This window comes from Lampris incognitus, chromosome 15, assembly GCF_029633865.1.
Source record: "Lampris incognitus isolate fLamInc1 chromosome 15, fLamInc1.hap2, whole genome shotgun sequence".
NCBI lineage: Eukaryota > Metazoa > Chordata > Actinopteri > Lampriformes > Lampridae > Lampris > Lampris incognitus.
Window position 1 is genome coordinate 44932429 of NC_079225.1, and position 21196 is coordinate 44953624.

At 47.5% G+C, this 21196-nt stretch overlaps 1 protein-coding gene across 2 annotated transcripts in view; it reads right to left on the reverse strand.

Annotated features, from left to right (window-relative positions):
- The window catches only part of cnksr3 (cnksr family member 3), a 72264-nt gene that overhangs the window by 26394 nt on the left and 24674 nt on the right, over positions 1–21196 (reverse strand). For both annotated transcript variants that reach the window (XM_056294660.1, XM_056294659.1), the window contains exons 2-3: positions 11763–11926; positions 229–431 (exon numbers count right to left, since the gene is read on the reverse strand). In XM_056294660.1, coding sequence (XP_056150635.1) covers positions 229–431; positions 11763–11926 — 367 coding nt within the window. The remainder of the gene's footprint in view (positions 1–228; positions 432–11762; positions 11927–21196) is intronic.

Genomic DNA, 21196 nt, shown 5'->3' on the forward strand with positions numbered 1-21196 from the left:
TGAGACTGCATGTCAGTCCATTGAGACAGACTTAAGAGTGTGTAAGTGTGTGTGTGTGTGTGTGAGACTGCATGTCAGTCCATTGAGACAGACTTAAGAGTGTGTAAGAGTGTGTAAGAGTGTGTGTGTGTGTGTGTGACTGCATGTCAGTCCATTGAGACAGACTTAAGAGAGTGTGTGTGTGTGACATGTGATTGCGGGTCGATGTGTTCCCACATGTCTCTCTACCTGTCTATCCACGCCAGCAGGCTCTTGGCTGCTCCGATCAGCTCCACCACCGCCGTCAGGAAGTCGTTGGAGGGCTTGTGGGAGTTCTTGCTTTGGTAGGTGGGGTTCTTCCGGCGCTCTGACACGGCGTTACGGAGGTTGTTGGCCGCAGCCCTCATCTTGCCCACCAGGGTCTTCAGATTGTCCGACTCCACGCCGTAGTTCTGAAACAGAGGGATTAAACTTACCAACACCTCTAACCTTCACCGACTACCTTTCAAATAGCACACAATCACATAACATCTTTGTGTGATGCCCAAAATATCAGCAACACTTGCTCAAACAAGGAGAAGCTAATGCTTAGCAAAGTGAGTTTACTGAGCTATATCACATCTCAAACACGGAGAAGCTAATGCTTAGCACCATGAGTTTACTGAGCTATATCACATCTCAACAAGGAGAAGCTAATGCTTAGCACCATGAGTTTACTGAGCTATATAACATCTCAAACAAGGAGAAGCTAATGCTTAGCACCATCAGTTTACTGAGCTATATCACATCTCAAACAAGGAGAAGCTAATGCTTAGCACAGTGAGTTTACTGAGCTATATAACATCTCAAACAAGGAGAAGCTAATGCTTAGCACAGTGAATTTACTGAGCTATATAACATCTCAAACAAGGAGAAGCTAATGCTTAGCACAGTGAGTTTACTGAGCTATATAACATCTCAAACAAGGAGAAGCTAATGCTTAGCACCATGAGTTTACTGAGCTATATCACATCTCAACAAGGAGAAGCTAATGCTTAGCACCATGAGTTTACTGAGCTATATAACATCTCAAACAAGGGGAAGCTAATGCTTAGCACCATGAGTTTACTGAGCTATATAACATCTCAAACACGGACAAGCTAATGCTTAGCACCATGAGTTTACTGAGCTATATAACATCTCAAACAAGGAGAAGCTAATGCTTAGCACAGTGAGTTTACTGAGCTATATAACATCTCAAACAAGGAGAAGCTAATGCTTAGCACCATGAGTTTACTGAGCTATATAACATCTCAAACACGGACAAGCTAATGCTTAGCACCATGAGTTTACTGAGCTATATCACATCTCAAACAAGGAGAAGCTAATGCTTAGCACCATGAGTTTACTTGAGCTAAGGAGAAGCTAATGCTTAGCACAGTGAGTTTACTGAGCTATATCACATCTCAAACAAGGGGAAGCTAATGCTTAGCACCATGAGTTTACTGAGCTATATAACATCTCAAACACAGAGAAGCTAATGCTTAGCACAGTGAGTTTACTGAGCTATATAACATCTCAAACAAGGAGAAGCTAATGCTTAGCACCATGAGTTTACTGAGCTATATCACATCTCAACAAGGAGAAGCTAATGCTTAGCACCATGAGTTTACTGAGCTATATCACATCTCAAACAAGGAGAAGCTAATGCTTAGCACCATCAGTTTACTGAGCTATATCACATCTCAAACAAGGAGAAGCTAATGCTTAGCACAGTGAGTTTACTGAGCTATATAACATCTCAAACAAGGAGAAGCTAATGCTTAGCACAGTGAATTTACTGAGCTATATAACATCTCAAACAAGGAGAAGCTAATGCTTAGCACCATGAGTTTACTGAGCTATATAACATCTCAAACAAGGACAAGCTAATGCTTTGCACCATGAGTTTACTGAGCTATATAACATCTCAAACAAGGAGAAGCTAATGCTTAGCACAGTGAGTTTACTGAGCTATATAACATCTCAAACACAGAGAAGCTAATGCTTAGCACCATGAGTTTACTGAGCTATATAAAATCTCAAACAAGGAGAAGCTAATGCTTAGCACCATGAGTTTACTGAGCTATATCACATCTCAAACACGGAGACGCTAATGCTTAGCACCATGAGTTTACTGAGCTATATCACATCCCAACAAGGAGAAGCTAATGCTTAGCACCATGAGTTTACTGAGCTATATCACATCTCAAACAAGGAGAAGCTAATGCTTAGCACCATCAGTTTACTGAGCTATATAACATCTCAAACAAGGAGAAGCTAATGCTTAGCACCATGAGTTTACTGAGCTATATCACATCTCAAACAAGGAGAAGCTAATGCTTAGCACAGTGAGTTTACTGAGCTATATAACATCTCAAACAAGGAGAAGCTAATGCTTAGTACCATGAGTTTACTGAGCTAAGGAGAAGCTAATGCTTAGCACAGTGAGTTTACTGAGCTTTATAACATTAATTTGAAATTATATCACGAAATAGAATGAAAAAGAACTGCATGGTGACACGTCATCAGACAGGGCTACCAGATTTACTTTCCTGTTCTGTTGCTAATAGCAAAGCTAACTACAGCTAGCCTTTCAGGCTGCCATGCTCATTGAGCTAATTTTTAGCTGTTGGTGATAGCTGCTCCTGTGCCCAACCAAGCAGCGAGCGCAACTCCGACCACCCATCATGTCTTGAAGGATTCAGGAAGGATGCTGGTTTAAATCCCTGGACTAGCTGAGGTAATGCTGACCAGGGAAGTGAATAGTAATGTCTCTCCATGCAACCATAAAAATACCCTTGAGCAAGGCAATACTCCTGCAGATCCTGTCTTACCGAATTTGACATTTACGAGTCAGCAAGTCACTACTGGCAGTGTTCCCAGCAGTTTTAACACAGCGGTGGTCAAATCTCTACTGAAGAAACTGCATCTCGCTCCAGGTTCTCTTAAAAAGTTCCTTTAAAGTTCATTTTTTTGTGTGGCATTTTCCGCCTTTATCGGATAGTGATAGTAGAGAGAGAGACAGGACAGGCAGGGGAGAGAGAGGGCATCACATGCAGCAAAGGGCCGAGCCGGATTCGAACCCAGGCTGCTGCGATAAGGACTCAAGTCAAGTCAATTCTATTTGTATAGCTCAATATCACAAATTACAAATTTGCCTCAAGGGTCTTTACAGCAACACAACATCCTGTCCTTAAACCTTCATATCGGATAAGGAAAAGCTCCCTAAAAAAAAAAAAAACCTTAGCAGGGAGAAAAAACAGGAAGAAGCCTCAGGGAGAGCAACAGAGGGGGGCTCTCTCTGCCAAGACAGACAATGTGCAATGGATGTTGTGTTTACACAACTTACACAATACAACATTGAAAGAGGATAACACAATTATAATGGAACTATACAATATATGAAGAATAGGATGAGGAGGATGCCAAGCTGTGCCCAGTCACCACTGGAACAGCCCAGCACCCGAGCCATGCGACCACCATCACCATGTATATGTATATATATATATATATATATATATATATATATATATATATATATAAAGACAGCCTTATGTGGTACACGCTCCAGGGCGCCCCCCAGGTTCTCGTAATAACAATTGATCAGTCTCTAATCTTCCATTCTTTTTGTGTATAAGCAACTTTGGACTCGTATAGAAGAAAACCATCTATATGAACCTTTTCATTCAGCTTTCAGGGCCTGTCACATCACTGAAACTGCTCTGACGAGAGTGGTGAACGATCTTCTACTAGCTATGGACTCTGATTCCACCTGTGTGCTTCTGCTATTGGACCTCAGTGCAGCCTTTGACACTGTTGATCACTGTATACTATTAGATTAATTTGTAAATTTTGGTGTCTCTGGCTTAGCTCTGCCATGGTTTAAGTCCTACTTACCTGGATGAACACATTGTGTCTGCTACCATAATATTACATTGAAATTCTCTGATGTTAGATATGGTGTACCTCAGGGCTCAGTTTTTGGCCCTCTACTTTTCTCACTTTATATTTCACGTCTTGGCCAAATTATGCGCAGTCATGGAATAAATTTCCATTGCTATGCTGATGATAATCAGCTGTATTTGCCTATAAGAGCTGATGACTGCAGCAAAATTGCTAATCTGCTTGGCTGCTGTGAAAAATTGGATGTCACTCAATTTAAATTCGGATAAAACCAAGATGCTGGTCGTTGGCCCTGCTAGACACAGACACCAATTTGTCAAGTAACAATCGAAAACTCCGTGACTTCACAAAGTGTGGCAGCCAAAAATCTTGGTGTTACATTTGATCCCAGCCTTTCCTTTGATAAGCACATTAAAGAAATCACCAAGACGGCCTTTTTTCACGTACATAACAGCTAAAATTCACTCTTTCCTGTCCATGGCTGGCGCAGAGACTCTAATACATCCATTTGTTTCATCCAGACTTGATTACTGTAATGTTCTGTTCTCAGGTCTGCCACATGCTAGTACTAAAAGTCTTCAGATGGTTCAGAATGCTGCAGCTAGAATCTTAACTAGAAAATTTGGCCATATTACACCAATTCTTGCCTCCCTTCATTGGCTTCCTATCCATGTTAGATCAGACTTCAAGGTGCTTCTGCTGACTTATAAAATCATAAATGGTCTCGACCCGTCTTACCCGTCTGATCTCCTTAAACCTTACATGCCATCTCGAGCTCTTCACTCTCAAAATACAGGGCTCCTGTGTGTGACCCAAAGTTAAAGAGAAGTCAGCTGGTGGCAGCAGGGCCTTTTCCTATCGGCCCCATTCTTGTTGAATAACCTGCCTACTGCCATCACACAATCAAGTCAAGTCCATTTTATTTGTATAGCCCAATCAGTCTGAGTACTTTAAATCCACACTTAAAACTCATTTTTTTGCCTTAGCCTACAATTAGTTGCCTTTAGGTTGAGTGCTTCACAACCTGTACGGCATGGCGGGTCGGTTTCTGTCTCAATGAATTCACCAACCACTGTTCTGCCGACGAGATATACAGTATAGATGACTGACTATTGAAAACTGTTCTCTTCGCTCACGTCTTTTCTCTTTCCCTGAATGACGTCTTCTTTCTCTTCTTGTGTGTGTGAATGGTGTGATGCGAGTCTCCCCTGTGTGCATGTGTAGTCTGTCCTCCTCCCAGGTCTCCATGGCGATGGTGGTCTCCACCTGGACACTGCTTGGCATCCTCCTCATCACATTGTTTATACACCTTATAAATCCATAGAATTGTGTATCCTGTTCAATGTTACAGCCTTCTCTCACTAAGATGTGTGACTGTTTGTTTTTTTTTCTTGTCTCTTCTGTCGCGTATGTGAATGGTGTGATGTGTGCATGTGTGGTCTGTCCTCCTGTCAGGGCTACATGGTGATGGTGGTCATGTGGCTCAGGTTCTGGGCTGGTCTAGTGGTGTCTGGACACTGCTTGGCATCCTCCTCGTCATATTCTTCATCCATCCATCCATCCATTATCCAAACCGCTTATCCTGCTCTCAGGGTGGTGGGGATGCTGGAGCCTATCCTAGCAGTCACTGGGCGGCAGGCGGGGAGACACCCTGGACAGGCCGCCAGGCCATCACAGGGTCAACACATCACATATTCTTCATATATCTTATAATTCCATTATCTACTCATATATTTTCGGAATGTGTGTGTGTGTGTGTTGTGTTAGTGTGTGTGTGTGTTAGTGTAGATAGCGGGACCGAAAACTAAACCACTTATGATCCTAATTCTTTTTGGAGGTGGTAGGTATTGTCTCAGAGAGTAAGGGGAAAATCACAGACAATTAAAATTATGCATAATTATGCAAAATATGCATTTTTCTAGAAATGGCTAAAAACCACTTTTCTCAGCATTTCAGATGATTCTGAGCATCTTTGATTTTTTCACCTATATAAAAAAAATTTTCTGGGACTCAGAAATGTTTTGGCATTATGCAAAATATATGCATTTCTGCAAAAATGCACTTATGATCCTCATTTTTTTTGGAGGTGGTAGGTATTGTTCCAGAGAGGACCAGAAAAATAGCAGAAAATTAAAATAATTATAATTATGCAAAATATGCATTTTCTAAAAATGGCTAAAAACCACTTTTCTCGGCATTTCAGGTGATTCTGAGCATTTGGGGGGAGGGAGTTGGAGTGGGGGGGGGGGTTTAGGGGCAGGGGGAAGGCGGTTAGCTGGCAGGATGAAGAGGGGGGAGATTTAGACGGGTGGAGAACCAAACCGCTACATTGTAGCGGGGCTCTTCTAGTAATTCTGATACCCTCTTTCAGTGCTGCTTTTTAAGGAGTTGTTCCTTATCCCATGAGAGGGTCTAAGGCCAGGATGTTGTGTCGCTGTAAAGCCCACCGAGGCACATTTGTCAGCTGTGATAATGGACGATACACATAAAACGGATTTGACTCTCTTATCAGTCCAGCGGAGCTGCCCAGTCCCCAGCAGTAGAGGACTGTGGTTGTTCTGGCCGGCTCCCAGCGTGGCTCTGACAGTGAGTGAAAGTGGGGTGGTGACACTAAAGGATCTTAAGGCTCACATGGAAGGGGAGAGTTACTCAGATTTTGTGGTGCACATGATGTTTTATCTGTTGTTTTAAATTCAGACATGCACAAAACCCTGTTGATAATTCATGCTACTCATTTTCTGTATTTTACTCGATATCTCTCAAACCCAGCTCTGCTCAACCTTATTATGAGTATCATTATTATTATATATTATATATTATTACATACTGCAAGAGCTCACAATTTTCACAACCATGTACCTTTAACTATCAAACCTATCCTCTCTCTCTCATGCCTCCAGCAGGACAGATGTTTTCGGCATCCTGTTGCTCCAGAAACCCCCCCAAAATAAAACAGATGTCCCACGTGTGTCGGAAGGGAGTCTCTCTTGTAAATGCACTCGGTGCGACAGATTTAAACCTCGGCTCTTCTCCTAACGGTGACGTGCAACCACTTCAGCTTCTCCCAAACGGACTCAGCCTGAACACTGAGCATCGAACGCCGACTTAAATGCAGATGTTTGACTTAAATGCAGATGTTTGACAGTTAAGTATATCGCTACTTTATACAGGATCGTCATTAAAGTCGTGCAAGTAATCTTTCCAGACTCTTCTCGGGTCCAGGAAATGCTGGCAGGGTGCGGCAGGTTTTCGCAACAACAGACAAATAACCTGCGGTGACTTTCGAACACTTTCCTGCGATTGTCGAGTCTTCGGGCTCTCATTGTGTTCTTTTATGGGACGAACGCCTCCCGTCTGGCACCTCGGGGGCCAGAAAACAAACCCGAGGAAGAATCAGAGGGGAAAGTGAAGGTAAATGAGGCAGGAGGGAAACTCATCACATGACCCTCCTCCTGCCGGAAACCTCTGGAACATTGTGTGTGTGTGTGTGTGTGTGTGTGTGTGTGTGTGTAGCAGGGTGTGGGGTCCTCTGACTGGTGGGAGGGTCAACTGTGTTTCCTGCTCAGCAGTACAGAACATGAAAGTGACTCTGCTTCTGTTTTAAATATTCAGCTTCACTGCAATTCACCTTCCATCCGAACCAGCTCCTTCTACACCAGCCACACAAACCATCACACACCCCCTCTTCTTCTTCTTCTTCTTCTGCTTCTTCTTCTTCTTCTTCTTCTCACACCGACAACCTCCCTTCACCTTTCACTGGTTTTAGATTTAGACACTGGGTGAACTGTTATCTACTACACCGTTCTCATCGCCGTGTCTGATGTTGTAGTTTGTGTGTCATTGTAGTATGTGATGTTGTAGTTTGTGTGTTGTAGTTTGTTATGTTGTAGTGTGAGATGTTGTAGTTTGTTATGTTGTAGTGTGTGATGTTGTAGTTTGTGTGATGTTGTAGTTTGTTATGTTGTAGTGTGTGATGTTGTAGTTTGTGTGATGTTGTAGTTTGTTATGTTGTAGTGTGTGATGTTGTAGTTTGTTATGTTGTAGTGTGTGATGTTGTAGTTTGTTATGTTGTACTGTGCGATGTTGTAGTTTGTGATGTTGTAGTTTGTGTGATGTTGTAGTTTGTTATGTTGTAGCGTGTGATGTTGTAGTGTGTGATGTTGTAGTTTGTTATGTTGTAGTGTGTGATGTTGTAGTTTGTGTGATGTAGTTTGTGTGATGTTGTAGTTTGTTATGTTGTAGTGTGTGATGTTGTAGTTTGTTATGTTGTAGTATGTGATGTTGTAGTTTGTGTGATGTTGTAGTTTGTTATATTGTAGTGTGTGATGTTGTAGTGTGTTATGTTGTAGTGTGTGATGTTGTAGTTTGTGTGATGTTGTAGTTTGTTATGTTGTAGTGTGTGATGTTGTAGTTTGTTATGTTGTAGTGTGTGATGTTGTAGTTTGTTATGTTGTAATGTGTGATGTTGTAGTTTGTGTGATGTTGTAGTTTGTGTGATGTTGTAGTTTGTTATGTTGTAGTGTGTGATGTTGTAGTGTGTGATGTTGTAGTTTGTTATGTTGTAGTGTGTGATGTTGTAGTTTGTGTGATGTAGTTTGTGTGATGTTGTAGTTTGTTATGTTGTAGTGTGTGATGTTGTAGTTTGTTATGTTGTAGCGTGCGATGTTGTAGTGTGTGATGTTGTAGTGTGTGATGTTGTAGTGTGTGATGTTGTAGTTTTTTTTATGTTGTAGTGTGTGATGTAGTTTGTTATGTTGTAGTGTGTGATGTTGTAGTTTGTTATGTTGTAGTGTGTGATGTTGTAGTTTGTTATGTTGTAGTATGTGATGTTGTAGTGTGTGATGTTGTAGTGTTTGATGTTGTAGTGTGTGATGTTGTAGTGTTTGATGTTGTAGTGTGCGATGTTGTAGTTTGTTATGTTGTAGTGTGCGATGTTGTAGTTTGTGTGATGTAGTTTGTGCGATGTTGTAGTTTGTTATGTTGTAGTGTGCGCTGTTGTAGTTTGTGCGCTGTTGTAGTTTGTGTGATCAGATCAGCTGCACAGACGCCGGGCATGTAAATCAGCTTGTGGCTCTGGTGCAAGTTTACAGAAGTGCACACAGTCCCTGTTACAAACCAGTAAAAGTGTATATGCTCATTTCCTTCAAAACACAAAAGCCACACAACAGACACACAACAAGTGTTCCTGTTCACCTCACGCTTAACACATTTTCAAGCAAACAAGAAACATCAAATGTTTCCATGAGACGCTTTAACACAGGTGAACAGAAGAATGTGTAATTAGCGTCCGGGTGGCGTGGCGGTCTATTCTGTTGCCTACCAACCACGGGGATCACCAGTTCGAATCCCGTGTGTTACCTCCGGCTTGGTCAGGCGTCCCGAAAGACACAACTGGCTGTGTCTGCGGATGTGGGTATGTGTCCTGGTCGCAGGCACCAGCGCCTCCTCTGGTCAGTCGGGGCGCCTGAGCCTCCCACGTGCTACGTCCCCCTGGTGAAACTCCTCACTGTCAGGTGAAAAGAAGCGGCTGGCGACTCCACATGTATGGGAGGAGGCATGTGGTGGTCTGCAGCCCTCCCCGGATCGGCAGAGGGGGTGGGGCAGCAGAGACCGGGACGGCTCGGAACCTTTTCCAAGTCAGGCGAGTTGAAGAGGTTTTCAGTATTGTGACACATCCGTCCACCTCTTCTTCACAGCCGGTCTGAAGTTCGGACAGAAACGTCTCTGGTGGAAACGCAGACAACGTGCGTTGATTCTTACCGTGGAAGTCTGAGACGTCCGTCTCGTCTCAGACTCGCCCGGCCGGCCTTCTGAACTCGTGGATAACGGCGCCGTTCGCAGCGGTCAAGTCACCGCCGAACCCCTTTCTTAGAACCGCTATCCTACAGCCTGCGCTCCCGTTCCCACCCCGCCGGTCATGTGGTGCGGCAGGAGGTGTCGGCACCAGGCTCCATTTAAAAGGCTGCCGGATCCTTTTCAGAACCGACACACAATGCGGGCTTAGTGCCGCGAGTAAAGCTTCCCGTCCAGCAGACTCCGAGACCGGAGCTCGGCTGTGAACAAGGCCCAACCTGCTGCCCTCTTCCAGGACTGGGCTGATCCTAAAGCGAAAGTAGACCAGCAGTAAAAACCCTGAAGATGAGAGAAACTCAGGACTGATGTGAGACATAAAATGAAGAGCTCATATGTCCAACATATTCATCTCTGACAGTCAGATCCACCCCCCCCCTGTTTTTCACCCCAATTGTGCCCAGTCAATTACCCCACTCTTCCGAGTCGTCCCGGTCTCTGCTGCTCCGCCTCCTCTGCTGATCCAGGGAGGGCTGCAGACTACCACATGCCTCCTCTCATACATGTGGAGTCACCAGCCGCTTCTTTTCACCTGACGGTGAGGAGTTTCACCAGGGGGAGGTAGAGCGTGGGAGGATCACGATATTCCCTCCAGTTCTCCCTCCCTCCCGAATAGGCGCCCCCCGACCGACCAGAGGAGGCGCTAGTGCGGCAACCAGGACCCATACCCACATCCGGCTTCCCGCCCGCAGACACGGCCAAATGTGTCTGTAGGGACGCCCCACCAAGCCGGAGGTAACACGGGGATTCGAACCAGCGATCTCCATGTTGCTAGGCAACGGAACAGACTGCCACGCCACCCGGACGCCCTGGACAGTCAGTTTTAATCAGGATGTCCTCACCACGGAGGATTCCATGTAAGCGATGTGTATCAGAGAAATCCCCGCATGTCTTGTGTAAAGGCGTCATGTGGGCTCGGCCCCCGGCCAGTAAGACTGGGAGCGCTGGGATGGCGGCTCATCACATCAGGCGTTTGTTAAAGGACGCCAGGTCTGACTCGTGCCGGCTGCCTTCCCCGTCACTTTCCACCACCCGGTCTGCGGAAGCCGATTTGGGCTTTACGTGTTGCTGTATTGAAGAGTGACACCGCTGGACTTTCTCAGCATGGAGTCTCTGTGACGTCACGCATCGCTCTTCCGGCAGACTGCATGGCGCCCCCTACTGGCACTACAACAGACCTACAGAAACCCTCACTACTGTATCACTAGTGGACACAGGACTCACACCTTCATCACAGCATCTCGGTATTACAAGCGACCAAGCCATGCAGGAATTTATCTGACATCCGACATTCCTTGACGCACCTGTCTGATGCCGGGACGAGGATGTCTGAAGCTGAGGCGTTTGTGTAAAATTAATGAAACGGTGTTAAATTGTGTGCATCTTGGTGCGTCCGGTCGGCATACCGGTCTACACTGGGATTGCCAGTTCGAATCCCCGTGTTACCTCCGGCTTGGGCGGGCGTCCCTACGCACACAACTGGCCGTGTCTGCGGGTGGGAAGCCGGATGTGGGTATGTGTCCTCGTCGCTGCACTAGCGCCTCCTCTGTTTTACTGTTTAATGTTTGACTGGTCGGGCAGCACGGTGGAGCAGTGGTTAGCGTGGTCACCTCACAGCAAGAAGGTCCTGGGTTCGGCCCCGGGGTAGTCCGACCTTGGGGGTCTCCCTGCCTGCCGCCCAATGACCGCTGGGATGGGCTTCAGCATCCCCGCAACCCCGAGAGCAGGATGAGCGGTTCGGAAAACGGATGGATGGATGTTTGACTGCGAGAAGCTAACCACCAGCGCTTCATTTCCATCATTAGCTTGCTAGCAGCCCAAACTTTCCCGCCATTGCTGCTCAGAGGACACACGACTGAACACCGACCTACTGTGTTCGTGCACAGGGACGTAACGCTAACCAGATACTTCCTGAAAAAACCCCAAACTGAAATCTGTTTAGGTCCATGGATCGCTAGTGCCACGCCCCCAGGTGGCGTCCATGGCTTTAAGGGGCTGTGGCTACTGACCAGGGCGCAGAGCAGGTCCACGGCCTCCAGGATCAGCTCCTGGTGTCCCACCCGGCACACACCCACGCACAGGAGCTCCTGGTGGGAGAGCCGCAGCAGGCGCTCCCCGGTCACCTCCTCCCGCTGGAACGAGGAGACGTACTGCTGCAGACTGTCGTCCAGACCTGCCGGGAGACACAAACACAACCCGTGAGTGGAGGGAGATGATGGACAGACAGATGATGGACAGACAACAGAGAAATAAATATGTACACAGAGAGAACGAGACGGATAGAAAAATGCAATGAAAAAGAGAGAAAATCTGTCACTGCGATGATCCAACACAACAGTTAGCAGACCAGGGGCCTCGTGTAGCACTCGTTACTATGGGCAAATGTGGGCTGACACACCCATGGGAGGTTTTAGCCCCCACAATTGTCTGACAGTCAGCAGCAAAGCATGATGGTTATTTGTAATTACTTCCTGCTAACATCTATCGTCTACCTCTTGCAACGAGCAGTCACCCAGGCCTGCACAGACACCAGTGTTAGCCAACCGGCGTCTAAGTTCAGGAGTTAGCCGGGTCCTACACTGGTCTCCGAGACCAGATCGGGGCTACAAAATCCCATGGGTGTGTACGCACAAATTTGCCCGTCGTAACGACTGAAACTCGAGGCCCTGAGTTAGTCAACACTCACTGTTTACTCTTCACCAGACAGCTGTCTCTCTCTCCGTCACACACACACACACAGACACACAAACACACACACAAACACATACACACACCAGCAGAACACCTGGAACTCTGACACACCTTAGATGCAATAAAGATTTCCAGAGTCAGCCGAGGTCGCAGTCAAGCAGTCACACCATGTAGCAGAGGGGCTGTAGAGTCACATTCCAACCGACAACAACAGCAGCTGATCACACACACACACACACAAACACACACACACACACACACCTAGCGACAACGTAGTACGGCCGATCCACCTGACCTCCATGTCTTTGGACTGTGGGAGGAAACCGGAGCCCCCGGAGGAAACCCACCCAGACCCGGGGAGAACATGCAAACTCCACACAGAGGACGACCCGGGACGACCCCCAAGGTTGGACAACCCCGGGGCTCGAACCCAGGACCTTCTTGCTGTGAGGCGACCCCGCTAACCACTGCTCCACCGTGCCGCCCCAGACACCAACCATTCACATCAAGTGCTGAAGTCTGCAGGATTTAGATAGTCACGGTTTGAATATCAAATCCACCAGACAGAAAGTATACTAAAAGAGGAGGTTATTTGTATGGAAAGCTTCAGGACTGTAGCTTTAGTAATGTGTACTGTACTCCGTGTCGGGAAAACAGAGACGTGATCTAAACTTTGTGATTTGCTTCAACCAAGACTCTCAGAGTACTTGTCCTGCATGACCCCTGAAGGGAAATCTGGCAGATTTGCCACTTCATTTCCTGTACTAATCATAGCGGTGACATTTCAGTAACGTACACAATACTTGTTAATGTTTGTGTCACAGGCGCCCGGATGGCGTGGCGGTCTAGTCCGTTGCCTACCAACACAGGGATCGCCGGTTCGAATCCCCGTGTTACCTCCGGCTTGGTCGGGCGTCCCTACAGAAACAATTGGCTGTGTCTGCGGGTGGGAAGCCGGATGTGGGTATGTGTCCTGGTCACTGCACTAGCGCCTCCTCTGGTCGGTCAGGCTGCCTGTTTGGTGGGGAGGGGGGGGTAGCGTGATCCTCCCACGCGCTGCGTCCCCCTGGTGAAACTCCTCGCTGTCAGGTGAAAAGAAGCGGCTGGTGACTCCACATGAATGGGAGGAGGCATGTGGTAGTCTGCAGCCCTCCTGGATCAGCAGAGGGGGTGGAGCAGCAGAGACCGGGATGGCTTGGAAGAGTCGGGTAATTGGGCAAGTACAACTGGGGAAAAAAGGAAGAAGGGGGAACCCCCCCCCCCCCAAAAAAATGTCTGTATCACCACAGCCCACTACAGCAAACTGGCTTACTTGCAGCATCCATTAACATCGGCGGACGGCAGAAGAACTTGATGTCTGACTGGCTGAGATGTACCGACGAGTCTCGTGCAACGGATCCTAGTACATGTAGGTGATGTGGTTCAGCTCTCTTGGCAGGAAAACCCCCATTTCCATGTTCAAGTGAACTGAACCGAAGAGGTTCTAGTTTAAGAGTAGATGGACCATCAGCACTTACTGGAAGGGCAGATGACCGATGAAGCAATGCCCCTTTAAAACCAGCAGGTCGATCCGGATCCCTGCAAACAGCCGGACTACCCTTCAACTGGGAGGCCGCGAGTTTCACCCCAATGACCTGACGTAGCCTTGTGCAGTGACCCTGACCTCTGACCTCTGTGTGGAGGGAAGAGAGATCAAAGGCTCCCCCACCCACCCACCCACAATCAATAGCGTAGAGGAACCACATACAGAAGCGGCCGACACCCGACACTAATCCCACACATATGTTCTGCCACGCTGCTGCGAGAGGCCGGCAGCTTTCCCCCCGTCGGGTCCGACGAACTCACAACTCTACAGATGAACTAAAACACGCCGCCACAACCTGCGTAGCGACGCTACTCGCGTTCACGTCACACACAGGACGTGTGGCCACGTTTTAAGATAAGGAAGTGTTACTAAAGTAGGCCAACACAGCGACGTTTCTTTTTTATAACGTACGTTTGGCTTTTCGTAGCGACGCACTTCTCCGTGTTAAAACGACACACACAATCAAACTCCTAATTTGTGCTCACACCTGTCTGACAAAAATGGACTTTTAATTAAAGTGCCAAAACCTGAAAAACTTGGGTGGGACAAGTCCCCAACTGGTGGTGGAGATCAATACATCCTGTCTTTTTTCAGGGGCTCTGACTGGCTGGAGCCTTTGAGCCCGTTTGCCTGAGGGCAATAAAGGAACCCTGCAGATAATCTGAGGCCACCCAGCTCAGAATTCAGGGGCGCTTTTGGCTTAAAAGCATCCACCATAATAGCATCTGCTAAGCAACTGGCTCCAAAGTGTGTGTATGTGTGTGTGTGTGTGTGTGTGTGTGTGTGTGTGTGAATACCGAAGAAGAAAGCAACTGCCACCACATGGAGTCATTAAAAGCTCCCTGGCTCCCATTTGGCCTGAAAGGTGGCGGTGTGCGACAGATGGCCGACACTCACAGTGGGAGTGAAGAAGTGAAGCGACGCCTCCCTGCTGGTTAGTGATGTGTTGTCTGACAGCCCAGTGTTAACCCAGCTAACGCTAACGCCCAGCTAACACTAAGGCCCAGCTAATGCTAACACCCTGCTAACACTAAGGCCCAGCTAATGCTAACGCCCTGCTAACACTAAGGCCCAGCTAACGCTAACGCCCTGCTAACACTAAGGCCCAGCTAATGCTAACACCCTGCTAACACTAAGGCCCAGCTAATGCTAACGCCCTGCTAACACTAAGGCCCAGCTAATGTTAACACCCTGCTAACACTAAGGCCCAGCGAATGCTAACACCCTGCTAACACTAAGGCCCAGCTAACGCTAACACCCTGCTAACACTAAGGCCCAGCTAATGCTAACACCCTGCTAACACTAAGGCCCAGCTAATGCTAACACCCTGCTAACACTAAGGCCCAGCGAATGCTAACACCCTGCTAACACTAAGGCCCAGCTAATGTTAACACCCTGCTAACACTAAGGCCCAGCTAATGTTAACACCCTGCTAACACTAAGGCCCAGCGAATGCTAACACCCTGCTAACACTAAGGCCCAGCTAACGCTAACACCCTGCTAACACTAAGGCCCAGCTAATGCTAACGCCCTGCTAACACTAAGGCCCAGCTAATGCTAACGCCCTGCTAACACTAAGGCCCAGCTAACGCTAACACCCTGTTAACACTAAGGCCCAGCTACTGCTAACGCCCTGCTAACACTAAGGCCCAGCTAATGTTAACACCCTGCTAACACTAAGGCCCAGCGAATGCTAACACCCTGCTAACACTAAGGCCCAGCTAATGCTAACACCCTGCTAACACTAAGGCCCAGCGAATGCTAACACCCTGCTAACACTAAGGCCCAGCTAATGCTAACACCCTGCTAACACTAAGGCCCAGCTAACGCTAACGCCCTGCTAACACTAAGGCCCAGCTAATGTTAACACCCTGCTAACACTAAGGCCCAGCGAATGCTAACACCCTGCTAACACTAAGGCCCAGCTAATGCTAACACCCTGCTAACACTAAGGCCCAGCTAACGCTAACGCCCTGCTAACACTAAGGCCCAGCTAATGCTAACACCCTGCTAACACTAAGGCCCAGCTAACGCTAACGCCCTGCTAACACTAAGGCCCAGCTAATGCTAACACCCTGCTAACACTAAGGCCCAGCTAATGCTAACGCCCTGCTAACACTAAGGCCCAGCTAATGCTAACACCCTGCTAACACTAAGGCCCAGCTAATGCTAACGTCCTGCTAACACTAAGGCCCAGCTAATGGTAAACTTTTTTAAAAATTGAAACGTTTAAATTCTACCTACAGCTTCTTCTTCGTTCGGCTCTTTCCGTTTCCCAGGGGTCGCCACAGCGGATTTGATAGTTTCCATCATTTCCACCCTGTGAGGGCACAGCACCGATGAGGGTCGTTGTTAACCCCGGCCTTGACCGATCCGGTATGGTCTTGAGAATCCGCGTAATAATTTGGCAAAACTTTAAGTGGGATGCCCTTCCTGACACAACCACTGACCCTACGGACGGGGGCACAGGTCAAGCGCTGGATGCCACCGCAGTATCCATGGAGTTGCGTCCATGTCGCCAGTTAAATTCTACATACAACAAACACATAAAAGAAAAGAAAGAAGGGGGAAATAAAAGTAAAGAAAATTAAATAAATAAAACTAAACACGTAAATGAAAGGGAGGGGAGTCCTAGGGGTTTTCTGCAAGTTCAAGTTCTTCCATCAAGTCAGAGAGTTCCGTAGCGTTCTTCTTCTCCATTAACCTCGGTGATGAGAAATAATGAAATATGCAGGGCTTTGGCTGCGTGTTCAGGAATCTGGTCTTATGTAAGAAGAACTTTCCACCAATAATAACTGTGTTAATTGCCAAATCATGCGTTCCATCTTTCACAAGCATGCAAAAAATAACATCCTTTTTATTATTTTTTTAACTTCAGAGAAATTGTCTAATTTAGGGAACAACCCGTAATGCAGAGCTTCCCAGCAGGCCCCAGCAAACCAACACTCATAAAACACGTTCTGTTCTTTCAGCACGTTCATTGCAAAATGAGCCGTTGTTACAGTCTAAACCCAATCCATATCTTAGAAATTCTCCACAAGTGTCTCCCTGCCTGCCGCCCAGTGACTCCTGGGATAGGGTCCAGCCTCCCTGCGACCCTGAGTAAGGATAAGCAGTTTGGATAATGGATGGATGGATGGATATATTCCATTGAGAATTTTAAAGTGCACTTCCTTTACTTTTGGTGCAATTGGAAGCTTAAAGAATTTTGTTCTCAATTTTCCAGCTTCAGCTTTGGAGAAATATTGTAAAATAGAGTTTCTGTTTGATGAAAATGGATATAATTGAGGGCATCCGGGTGGTGTAGCGGCCTATTCTGTTGCCTACCGACACAGGGATCACCGGTTCGAATCCCCGTGTTACCTCTAGCTTGGTCGGGTGTCCCTACAGACACAATTGGCCTTGTCTGTGGGTGGGAAGCCGGATGTGGGTATGTGTCCTGGTCGCTGCACTAGCGCCTCTTCTGGTCTGTCGGGGCGCCTGTTCAGGGGGAGGGGGAACTGAGGGGAATAGCGTGATCCCCCCCACGCCTTACGTCCCCCTGGCGAAACTCCTCACTGTCAGGGGAAAAGAAGCGGCTGGTGACTCCACATGTATGGGAGGAGGCATGTGGTAGTCTGCAGCCCTCCCCGGATCGGCAGAGGGGGTGGAGCAGAGACCGGGACGGCTCGGAAGAGTGGGGTAATTGGCCAAGTACAATTAGGGAGACAAAGGGGTAAAAATCCCCCCCCAAAAAAAGAAAATGGATCTAATTCTTTGACAAAGACTGTCCGGATTGTGGTGTTGGGCAGTCTTAGACCAATGAGGTCATGTCCATTCACCAAAAGTTTAGGAAGGTGCGGATCCACATTACTTTGGTACAAGTTATAAGACATCACTAGTGTAGAGTGTGGGATTACTTTGATAACAGTATCATATTGTTTTTTAAATTTTGAACAAAAAATCTCATATCATGTTTCCTGTATTTTCCATTAAGTGCATTATGGACTAAATTCCTTTTTCAAACTATTTTTTATAAGACAAGGACTTATTCTTAAATACCACATACCTGCAATTGCACAATGGAGTGGTATAGGGACTAAAATCATGCTTGTAGATCATTTTCCAGTACAGTAACACCAGTTGGTGAAACCTGGCTACTCTGACATGGAGATGTTTAAGGTCATATCACATCCAGGCTCTCTTCCTGCCCTGGCTGGGAGAAACTTCCATCATCCAGTTTGTGCGGCAGCAGGAGAGGTTTCTCTCTTCCTGCCCTGGCTGGGAGAAACTTCCATCATCCAGTTTGTGCGGCAGCAGGAGCGGTTTCTCTCTTCCTGCCCTGGCTGGGAGAAACTTCCATCATCCAGTTTGTGCGGCAGCAGGAGAGGTTTCTCTCTTCCTGCCCTGGCTGGGAGAAACTTCCATCATCCAGGCTGTGCGGCAGCAGGAGAGGTTTCTCTCTTCCTGCCCTGGCTGGGAGAAACTTCCATCATCCAGGCTGTGCGGCAGCAGGAGAGGTTTCTCTCTTCCTGCCCTGGCTGGGAGAAACTTCCATTATCCAGGCTGTGCGGCAGCAGGAGAGGTTTCTCTCTTCCTGCCCTGGCTGGGAGAAACTTCCATCATCCAGGCTGTGCGGCAGCAGGAGAGGTTTCTCTCTTCCTGCCCTGGCTGGGAGAAACTTCCATTATCCAGGCTGTGCGGCAGCAGGAGAGGTTTCTCTCTTCCTGCCCTGGCTGGGAGAAACTTCCATCATCCAGTTTGTGCGGCAGCAGGAGAGGTTTCTCTCTTCCTGCCCTGGCTGGGAGAAACTTCCATCATCCAGGCTGTGCGGCAGCAGGAGAGGTTTCTCTCTTCCTGCCTTGGCTGGGAGAAACTTCCATCATCCGGGTTGTGCGGCAGCAGGAGCGGTTTCTCTCTTCCTGCCCTGGCTGGGAGAAACTTCCATCATCCAGGTTGTGCGGTAGCAGGGGAGGTTTCTCTCTTCCTGCCCTGGCTGGGAGAAACTTCCATCATCCAGGTTGTGCGGTAGCAGGGGAGGTTTCTCTCTTCCTGCCCTGGCTGGGAGAAACTTCCATCATCCAGGTTGTGCGGTAGCAGGAGAGGTTTCTCTCTTCCTGCCCTGGCTGGGAGAAACTTCCATCATCCAGGCTGTGCGGTAGCAGGAGAGGTTTCTCTCTTCCTGCCCTGGCTGGGAGAAACTTCCATCATCCAGGTTGTGCGGCAGCAGGAGAGGTTTCTCTCTTCCTGCCCTGGCTGGGAGAAACTTCCATCATCCAGGTTGTGCGGCAGCAGGAGAGGTTTCTCTCTTCCTGCCCTGGCTGGGAGAAACTTCCATCATCCAGGTTGTGCGGCAGCAGGAGAGGTTTCTCTCTTCCTGCCCTGGCTGGGAGAAACTTCCATCATCCAGGCGTCGTGATCCGTCGTGCTAGCTTGGCCCGAGGCGGCACTTAGCTTAGCATTAGCGGCTGTCTGGTTCCGCTCCGGACTGTGAGGTAGTCCCAGTTATCTGCTCACATGTTCACGATTCGGTTTTTATCTCTTTTAACTGGCAAAACTTGGAGTTCTCGTGTAGACTTCGGGGCAGTTGAGCGAGAGCTCAGGGACGGCTTCTCGCCCGGTTCGCCATCTTGCCGAGTATCCCTAACGCTAACTGCTAACTGCTAACAGGAAGTAGAAGCATGTTCGCGCATGCGTTAAACAAATCGGATTTCCGGTACGTATCGGGCAATGACACCCAGCCAGCGTTAGCGTTAGCTAGGTGTTAGCGGTCTTCTTCTTCTTCTTCTTCTTTTTCTTCTTCTTCTTCTTCTTCTTCTTCTTCTTCTCTCGGTTTACTGGCGGATCGCAAACAACTTTAAGGCGCCTACAGCAGGTGGCGGTGTGCGCCTTAAAGTTGTTTATTTGTTTCTTTTTTGTTATTGTTGTTTTTTGTTTCTTTATTAGTCGTTACAATGTTGTGTTAATGTTCATTATTGGTGTTACTGTGTACTGTCCAAATTGCACTTTGATGCCTCGGCAACATTGTTTTAAAAGTTTCATGCCAGTAAAGCCCTTTGAATTGAACTGAATTGAACTGAAGAACGTTTATGCCCAGCTAATGCTAACGCCCAGCTAATGCTAACGCTAACGCCCAGCTAATGCTAACGCCCAGTAAGCGCTAATGCCCTGCTAATGCTAACGCCCAGCTAACGCCCAGCTAATGCTAACGCCCAGCTAATGCTAACGCCCAGCAAACGCTAATACCCTGCTAATGCTAACGCCCAGCAAACGCTAATACACTGCTAACGCTAATGCCCTGCTAATGCTAACGCCCTGCTAATGCTAACGCCCAGCTAACGCTAATGCCCTGCTAATGCTAACGCCAAGCTAACGCCCAGCTAATGCTAACCCAGAGTGAAAGTCTGGAGTTAACGGACAGAAGGGTTTTTTTTTACCTTGTCCATGAATTCAGCTTTGCGGAGTTTCAAGTGCAAAACGATAAACTTTCCCGTACACGTGTCCGTTCTGCCTGCACGGCTCATTTAAACCGCAACCCCAAAGCGGCACAGTAAAGACAGCGGATACAACAACAACAAAAAAATACAAACAAGTTAAACCACAGAAAACACAACGTACAAACAAGTTACAATGTCTTGGCTCAAAGACACCAATGTAACCGATTACTTTCTTGCCCGGTGCGGGATTCGATACGAAGTGTACCGCACCACAAGGTGACGTCACTAACCGCTCGGCTAAAGGGTCAGACTTGTTAGCTAGGGGCTAACGTGTCTTATTAGTAGTTTACACCACCAACACCACACATTTGATGTCCGGTGAGGAAGTCTAAATGGTCACACTTGTCTTGAGCAGAGTCCGAGACGAGTTGTGAGACAGACAGACAGACAGACAGACAGACAGACAGACAGACAGACAGGTGTGCGGGTCTCTGCTATGTGAAACTATACTCGTACCTGTGTGATTCTCATCACGAGTCATCACGAGCAGCTAGCTGCCACTCTTGTCAACGTGCGTTTGGCGACTAACCCCTCGAGTTTGATTCAGCGGCACATGAAGACATGGATAACAAACACTTCTGTAAACTACACCCACAATTCATTTAATCACGAGAAGACCTGTACCGTGATCACATTTACCTCACTAATTAAATCATTAAGTGTTGCCCGCGTGCGCAGGGTCACGACCGGA